This window comes from Neomonachus schauinslandi, chromosome 9, assembly GCF_002201575.2.
Source record: "Neomonachus schauinslandi chromosome 9, ASM220157v2, whole genome shotgun sequence".
In the NCBI taxonomy this organism is placed as follows: domain Eukaryota; kingdom Metazoa; phylum Chordata; class Mammalia; order Carnivora; family Phocidae; genus Neomonachus; species Neomonachus schauinslandi.
Genome location: NC_058411.1, coordinates 24,581,912 through 24,590,776, shown reverse-complemented (window position 1 = coordinate 24,590,776; position 8,865 = coordinate 24,581,912). Strand labels below are relative to the sequence as shown.

At 54.1% G+C, this 8,865-nt stretch overlaps 1 protein-coding gene across 1 annotated transcript; it reads right to left on the bottom strand.

Moving 5' to 3' along the window:
- Positions 1 to 1,463: 1,463 nt before the first annotated feature.
- Positions 1,464 to 7,496, bottom strand: ZDHHC22 (zinc finger DHHC-type palmitoyltransferase 22). Its single transcript, XM_021679590.1, has 2 exons — positions 6,971 to 7,496; positions 1,464 to 1,729 (listed from the first exon to the last, which is right to left on the bottom strand). The coding sequence occupies exons 1-2, from the start codon at positions 7,494 to 7,496 to the stop codon at positions 1,464 to 1,466; spliced, it is 792 nt and encodes a 263-aa protein (XP_021535265.1).
- Between the last annotated feature and the right edge of the window lie 1,369 nt (positions 7,497 to 8,865).

Sequence of the window (8,865 nt, the reverse complement as noted above, 5' to 3'; positions counted from 1 at the left end):
TCCCCCACCACTGTCCCCATCTGCCCCTGACACTGCTCCATCTCCCTTTCCTCAAATGCCAACCCCCTCAACTAGCATTAATACCCAGGTTGTCCTGGCTCTCCACAGACTCCCTCCTTGGTAGCTAGGTAGGGTCCTGAAAGTTTGCATCATGATTTTCAGACCCCTCCACGCCTGCTCGCCCCCTTCATGAAAGCAAATAATTCACAGGCATCTCTATAGTTCTTGCCTCCGGACCAGCAATCACAAAGAGGATGCCAGAATCTTGGGAGTGGGAAAGGATCTTCCCTTTCCTTACCCTGTGCAGAAATTCTTTCCACAGCATGCCTGCCAGATGACTGGCCAGTCCCTGCTGGAATACCTCCAGTGGGGCACTCTTTACCTTCCTAGGCAGCCATTCAAACACTGAACAGCTTTAGCTGCTAGAATGTCCTTCAGAAATGAACCCACTTGCTCCTCTCATTCTCGTTCCCCAAATATCCCAGTGCCCAGCCTGTGTGTGACCTCTCTCTTCCCATCCCCTAGGCATTCTCTGTCTATTTCACAACAAAACTCCTCACCATCTCTCCCTCCCTCTCTCTCTCTCCCTCTCTCTCACACATACACACACTCACACACACACACACGTCCCCTTCTGTATGGTTATGCAGTCACATGCTTCTCTCATTTGTCAGTATTTCTTCTTTCCTTCTTCCTTCTTCCTTGCCTCCCCAGCACCTAGCAAAGACCCAGAGGCTGGAGATCAAGGCGGGGAAAGCTGGAAGAGTGCCAGGGAAAAGAAGCATCCAGGCAGGTCCCAGACTGGGTTGGGGTGGCCAGCTGGGGCAAGCTGGACAGAGGACAGGACCTGGAAATCCCTGGCCATTGGCTGCTGTCTCCCAGAGAAAGGGCCTTGCAGTTTGGGGATGGGGCAGTAAGCTGCTGAGTTTCCCTTCTACTGCTCACAATTGCACATAGAGGATAAGAACACACCCCTCCTTTCTCAACCTCACAAGCAGTTGGCAGAGCCAACTTGGCTACCTCTTACACATGGTAATTTTAAACATTTTTGCCAGCCTCTGCATCTTGGGGAGTATCATACCAACAGGAAGAATCCATTCTCCACTCCTAACATGGGTCTGAGAGAAAGAGTTCTAGGTGATAGCAGTGATGACATGAGATATGGGAGAGAGTGGATGAACCAGGCAGAGGGGGAAGCAGGGGCTCCAAGGGGAAGGAACAAAAGCAAAGGCCTCCTAACAGTGGGCTGGCTCCCGGGAGCCTAGCAATGCCTAGGTGGCCATTTTTCCTTCTTGCTATGATCCACCAGCAACACAGTTCTCTCTAGGTCACAGACCCAGAAATGGATGCTAGGACCTTACCAGCTCAAGGTTGTATTGGGTCATGAGTGGAGACAAGAGTGCCATGGTTTTATGTTCAGGAGGAGTCAAGACGCACACACAGAGAAATGATGGGAATGCTTGCTACTTGTCCCGCTGCTTGGAGCTCTCACCTCCGACGTTGAACATGGGGACCAGCAGGCCCAGCAGCCACCTCTTCCCGAAGACCTCCTGTAAGTTCTTGCGCCAGGGCCGGGACCTCACCGCCACCCCCTTCCGCACCTGGTGGCGGGTCTGTCCCCGGATGATCAACAGCAGCTGATGGCAGCAGAAGCCCGCGCAGGCCAGGCCGATGGCAAACCAGAGGTAGAGCATGAGGATGACGAACATTTCAGAACCGAGGACAGCTCCTGCAGGGGGCCAGGAAACACCAGACTCGCTTTACACCCAGGCCACGTCCGGAAAAGCGATCCATGCAGGCGCTTTCCGCCAGGGAGAGAGGGAGATTAATGAGACTGAAGCTATATTTTGTAGTAATCTCAGGGCTGCCGCAGCGAGGGAGGGGAAGGATGAACTAGTTGACCTAACTTTTTCTTAGTGCCGATGGCTCCTGAAGGGAGAGGAGAGAACTGGGGACGTGGGGCAGAAGAAAAGGAAGCTTCTCTGGGCAGTGCCTAGATGCTAACATTTCCTCAGAGTCAGAGATGCCGTCTCTCTCTGCCTTCTCTTTGTGGTCTGGAAACAGGGAGAACATGTTTTCTCAGGAGGTGAGGGGGGTGAGCTGAGGATGCTAGAGAGAGAGCTGGCTCCTGGGCAGTCTCCTTGACTGCAGCACCATCTTCCTATGCAGCTGGGAACACTGGCTGGGAGGACTCCGGAAAGTGACAGCATGATGGAGAACAGGGCCTAGTCATCAAGAAGAATAAATCACAAGCTCCAAGGGCAGTGCAGAGCATTGACTTAGAGAATAATTCAGCCATTAATGTTAACAAGAGGACAGTGTGGCCACTAGGGCATTTGGCCAGAGCTGTCCTGCCAGTCAGAGCTTACTAAGGCTGAAAGAGGCCCCCAAGGTCATCAGTCCAGCTCCCTGCCTTGGGCAGGACCCTCTCCAAACCCCTCCAAACCAGCACTCTCTACTATTGGTTTTAAACACCCCCTGAGTAAGAGATCCCACATTCTTGTTCAGATCTGGGTTGGTTAGTCCATGCTACCTTGAATCTCCCAGCTCTGTGGTCTTGTCAAGTTTTTTAAACTCTCTGAGTTGCAGTTTACTCATCTGCAAAATGGGTATAATAATAATGATTCCATAGGATTCCAGTAATCCCTGCATGATTCAGGGAAATTGTGTACAAAGTGACTAGCATTGTGGTTCACACTCACTGCAATGCTCCCTGCTGAGGGTCATTCACAGATGAGGAGACTACATCAAAGAAGGGCTCACATTTAACTCCTAAGACCATCAAGTTTTCTCCTTCCTTCCAGAGCTTGGAGTCCTGGATGGGTTGCAGCCTTGAAAGCCATGGTAGAGACACCTAGCTTGACTTGCCCAGCAGCTAGGGCAGTGGGTCCAGGAGAGAACTCAAAGGCCCTCCTCAGCCCCTCTCTCCCTGCAGGGCAAGCCCACCACTACCCCTTCTAATGAGGTGAATGAACCACTCCAGAGACCCCACCTTACAACCTATTCAGCCTCTGCAAATCTCAACCATATTCTTCTTCTCCAGCATCCCCTAGTTCCAGCCCACCTCTTCCCTGGTCTCCTCAGTCCCCAATTTCCAGACGCCTGAGGGCTGGGCTTTTAAAACTTGTCCAGCCCGAGCAGCAGTGGACTCAGCAGCCAGGAGGATGTGGACGGGATTCAGGTTTGCTCATTAGCAGCCTCCTCTTGCCCTCAGCCCGGAGTTTTGATAGCAGTTTCTCCTTGCAAAGTTGGGGACAAATAATTCCAGCTGCCTGGGAGATGGAAAGCTCACTCCAGCTGGCATTTTGAGCAGCCCCTCAGTCGGCATGGGGGCGGCAGTGGGACAGGGCTTACATAGGGCTGTTCCATCCCTCTGACCCACTTCTTCCTGTCGGCACAGGTTAGCTCAGGCAGCCACGTGCAGGATGAAGGATCCTGGGCCCATGGTGCCCTCTGGGCTCTAGGAATGCTGACAAAGATGGCCCTTGAGCTGGGATGTGAGACATCAGAGCTGTCAAGCGCAGGGCCTGCCTTGTAACTCAGCCGCAGGGATAAGCCTGGGCTGATGGAAGCTGTTTTCCGTAGGCTTTTTCTGGCACTAAATCAAGACATGTGGAAAAGACCTTGTGGCCTTTTCCTGGCCCCTTGCAGCAGCTACAAAAGGCTATTCTGGGGACGTGCTTTCTCTTGAAGTGTTTGAAGTTGCTCAGCCTGGCTGCCTCAGCTCCTCTGAATTATTTAATAATAGTTCTGCTTCTTTTAGAAAATCACAGAATTTTCCTAAAGGGTCTGAATGGTCACACGATCCAATCTTTCTTCATCCCTCCTTCTTACCAAGCATCTATAACTCCTTTGACAGATCGTCATCCGGCATCTTTAATAGACATTCAGGGACAAGAACCTTGCTCCCTCCCAAAGTGGCTCATTCATCAAGAAGCAGCTCGAGAGAGGCCATGTGGGGCAGTGAATGGAGTATGAGCTCTAGAGGCTGGCAGCCCTGAGTCTAAATCTTGGGTTGGAGTCACACTAGTTCTGTGGTTTAGAAGAAACTTAACTGGGGCGCCTGGGTGATTCAGTCGTTTAGTGTCTGCCTTCGGCTCAGGTCATGATCCGAGGGCCCTGGGATCAAGCCCCGCATCGGGCTCCCTGCTCAGTGGGAAGCCTGCTTCTCCCTCTCCCTCTGGCCCTGCTTGTGGTCCTGCTCTCGCTACCTCTCTCTCTCTCTGTCAAATAAATAAATAAAATCTTAAAAAAAGAAAAAGAAAAAGAAGCAACTTAACCTTGCTGAGCCTTGGGTTCCTGAGCCTTTAAAATGGATATGAGAATACTTACCTCCTAGACTCGTTGTGGGGATTGAATGAAGTGAAACCTGCAGGGTGGGTAGCACATAATAGGTGCTCAGCAAATGTTAGTCCCCTTTCCCTCTCCTGGACTTTCTGGTGGCACCCGCCATGCTGGCACACTTATCCAAATGCCATGACACAGGTCAGATGATGGCGTCTCCATTTCCCAGATGAGACGAATGAGACTCAGAGAGGTGACTCAATCTCCTGAAGCCCAAAGAAAGGACAACTTCCAAAATCAAACTGGCCAGTCTCCCACCTCCTTGGCCTGAGCTGCGGGCCCACACTCACAGCCATGCTGTGCTCTGCTGGCAGACCTGACTCGGGGCAGTACCACAGCTGGGGACAGCTCCATCATGAAAAAGCTTGTCCCTTCCCATTCCCTCCTATCTACCTGCCCTCCTGGGCAGACAACAGAGGGTGTGCCCACAACCCTTTGGATTGAGAATAGGAGGAGAGGAGACAGGAAGGAAGAAACTGAAGAGGTGAGGTGCGTGTGTGGGCGGGGAGAGAGGAGGGCTGGCCCGGGAGGAAGAAGAAAGGTCAGCAAAGGAGGAAGATGGATGGGATGGGAGAGTTGGAGATTAGAAATCTTGACCTCCTTTTCCCTGGTGGGGATGGGGAGGAGGTAAAAGGGGGTGGGACTCATCCTTCTGCTGCAACAGGGATCTGGGCCCCAAGGTAGGTGCTGACTGGCTCTCTTCTCCCCCCAGATCAAAGCAAGAGCCCCTCTTCCTTTCTATCCTGTCTCCCAAACCTTGCACATATGGACAGGCCTCAAGCCCAGGCTTATCTCAAATCAAACCATTTCAAGATCCTCCCTTTGGAACCATTCATTTTGATGTGATGAAGCTACTTGGAAAAGAAAGTGTAATCAGGCTCTCTTGGCTCTCCTCATCCCTCCACCTGCCTGTGCTCACACTCCACCCCCTAGCCCGCCTACCTACCCTCCCCCGGCCTGGTTATTTTGGTCCCAGCAGCCTCCTGTGCCCATGCCAGGATCCAGAAGGCCCCAGAGCTCTGAGTTCTGGGCCGAACTCAGCCATCAGCCCTCAAGGCGACCCTACAGCTGGGGCCTTCCTGGGCCTCTGAATTCCCACTGTCTGATGGCACAACAGTTCTACTCCTGCGAAGGACCAGGTTGCAGCCCCACCAAAGACCAAAATGATGCTTCCCCCAGAGCGGAGCAGAACTTTTGTGAGTGGCCAGCTCAGGCACATCAAGACAATCTTGGGCTCTCGATGGAAGTAGCCGCAATGTCGTTCTTTGTTCCTGAAACGTCACTAGGTAAAGAAACGTGCTGGATTCCCTGTGCTGCTGGGGGTTGTTTCAAGACCTGGGGAAGGGGGGCAAAGGCTGGCGGTCAGTAGTAGTAAGATCCTGGGAAAGCCGTTTAATCCCATCTGAGCCTCAATGTCTTCATCTGCGAGATGGAGATAACAATCTCACTCGTACGCACACATGCATGCACTCTACCAACTGTAAGATCCAAGTCAGCTGGAGTCAAAGGCCAGGGTAGGGATGGAATGGAAGGAAATGAGGTAGGGACAAATTTCAAGGCCAGATAAAGTGGTAAGAACTGCCACCAGGAGCCAGGTCCCTCTAGGCCAGGAACCAAGAAGGAGCTTTCCCTGGGGCACACTATATAAAGTACAGTCCCCACAGGGTGTGCAGCTGAGTGCCAGTGGGAAGGCCCACGTGCCTGGCTCCTGCAAGTGCAAGAGCCTCCCTGAAGAGTCACATCCCATGCCAGGCCCACAGCTCTGTGATGTGAAATGGAGCCATTAAACATGGCTGCATCTCCAACCAGGGTGCCCCCTGCTCCAAGCCATCTTCAGGCTGGTGGGGACAAACATAGTGGGCAGGAGGGCAGGGCTTAGCCTCCTACTGGGGCTGGACTGGCACCCTGGTCAGTCTTACTGTGGTTGGTTGGCAAGACCTTTGGAGGACAAAATCCCTGGGCGAATGTGTGAGCAGGACTGGAGTCCAGGCAGACGAAGGTCACAGCATGGGTGTGCCTCACAAACTGCATGGAGGGATGGTCAGCGCCCAGCCTGCCTGGCACAGAGCAGGTGTATTGCCTGGATCCTCAGGAAATGCTACGTGCAAATGGTTAGTGGCAAGCAAGGAGGAGGTGATGAATGAGGATGGGGAGTGGAGAAGGAGGCGGCCGGGAAAAATACAGTAAGCCCAGTTAATTTTAATTTCAGATAGATAACAGAATTTTTATTTACTTTTTATTTTTTAAAAAGATTATTTATTTTAGCGAGAGCACACTGGGTGGGGGCGGGTGGCAGAGGGAGAGGATCATCAAGGCTGAGCGCAGAGCAGGAAGCAGGAAGTGAGGCTTGCTCTCACGACCCTGAGATCGTGACCTGAGCCAAACCAAGAGTCCGCTGCTTAACCTACTGAGCCACCCAGGTGCCTCGATCACAAAATTTTTAAAATTTAAGTATGCCCCATGCAATATTTAGGACATGCTTATACAAAAGAGTTATATGCATTGTTTATCTGACATTAGGATTTAACTGGGCATCCTGTATTTTTATTTGCTAAATCTGGCAAACTTGGGGTGGGGGTGGAGGGTCCTTGTGTAGGGCCCAACCTGCAGGCCAAGGCCCACTCACCGGAGAAGAACTGGCTGATGGAGGTGGGAAGGAGCGTGAGGAAGGCCAAGGGGTGGGCGAAGGAGGTGGAAAGGGCTGCTGAGATGTAGGCCACGCCGGCCACCATGGAGTAGAGGCAGGCAAGGGAGGTGTAGAGGCAGAACAGGACGAAGTTGCGCATGTTCCTGCTGCCGATGCAGTTGCCCGTGAAGAAACAGTGATGGTCATGCCTCAGGGTGACTCTGGCGCACACTCGACAGAAGTGGGTGCTGGGCGGGGGGCACGGGGCCCTCCTGGCCGAGGGCCCCTGGCAGGCGTCCAGGTCGTCGGGGGAGTTCTGGATGACCAGGACATAATTGCCCAGGGCATTGGTGGAGAGGAACAGGAAGAGCGCCCCGTGGAGCAGTGCGGGAGGGAAGAGCCGGGCAGCCGCGGGGTCCTGGCGCATGCTGGGCAGGAAGAGGAAGAGCTGCAGCGCCAAGGTCACCAGGGAGATGCACAGGAAGTAGGCGGGGGCCACCACGTTGAGCAGCCTCAGGGCCAGCATCCTCGATTACATTCCTAAGGGGCCCAGGGTGAGAGGAAGACTCACTGCGGTGCCCGGGGGGTGCAGTCTGTCAGTTCCACCCCGCCCAAACCCAAGCTCCCCACGCTGTCCCTTGGATCACCCCTCCTCTCTTCCCCAAACCAGGACCGAGCAGGTGTGAGACCCAGAGACGGAAACGGCCTCTGCGGGTCAGCCCCTATCTCCAGGTGCCCGCTCCCTCGGTTTCTGAGCGACCTGGAGGCCCTGGAGCCCTGGGGTCAGGCCCAAGGAGGGCGAGGGCAGGGCTTATTCGCTGCCTGGAGGGCATGAGGGGCATGGGGCTTGGGCTCTGCTCCTTTATGGCAGTGGAAGCCAGCCCAGGTTTGGGATTTCTCCTTCAGACCCCCTTGGAGGAGAAAGCAAAGAATTTGGAGTGGGCCAGAAAGAAATGACCTATTGGAAGTCCTGCTTCACCTCCTTTTCTCTCACCCTCTGACCCACTCCACCCCCACCCAGTCTTGGGCAATACTCAGGGACCACACCCATAACCCAAGGCTCTTGGGAGGTATGTGTGCTTGGAGGTCCGAGATCTGTGTGTGTGTGTGTGGTGAGTACGTGTGTGTGGGGGGGTGTTCCTTGTGTATGACTCTGTACATGTAATCTGTGTGCGCCTGGGTATCTGTGTTTGTGTATGTATATATCTGTGTATCACACACGCAGCCGCTGCCAACCTGGCTTAAAAAAAAATCAATTAAAACAATCAATACATTCACACAGGCGCTCAGGCACCGGGTGAGGTGGGGGGCGCCGCCGAAATACCTGTATCAGCCGGTCCTGGTCAGCCCATCTCTCCGTCGCTGGCTGCCCTGGCTAATTCTTTGCAAAGAGCGTTTTCATTTGAGGCGACGAAATTAAAATCCCCCCTTCGTGCCCTCCCTCCATCCTCCTGGAGGGAGAAACCCAAACAACCCCGATGGCGCCGAAACCCTTTCGTTGCCAACAAGCCCGCCCTGCGCGAAGGAGCGGACGCTTGCCAGGCTTTCCGCGGATCTACCCCGGCTGCCGAGCACCCCCACCGCATCCCCACTGTACCCTGCCCCCTAAAGCCCTGGTTCCTGCCCAGCTTCGGAAGCCACCGGGAAATAGGATTCCTGGCGCCCGAGAGAACTTTTCCAGGGGCTAAGGAGTCGGCGAGCCCTAGGCGCAAAAAAAGTTCTGGGAAGGCGGCTGCACCCAGGATGGGCGAATGTCACGAGGCCTCGGTCCAGGCTGTCCCGTCCGGACTGGGCGACTGATCACCTTGGAGTCCCCTTTGCAGGTGCCAGTGCCCCCGGGGATCTGCGGCCGCTAAAGGGAGCACGAGCCTCTCTCCGCGGCGGGGGCTCAGCCC

Coding starts and splice junctions, on each gene's coding strand:
- ZDHHC22 (XM_021679590.1), bottom strand. CDS start 7,496: ATGCTGGCCCTGAGGCTGCTCAACGTGGTGGCCCCCGCCTACTTCCTG. Junction 1,730..6,970: donor CATCAGCCAGTTCTTCTCCG/GTGAGTGGGCCT, acceptor GGCCCCCTGCAG/GAGCTGTCCTCGGTTCTGAA.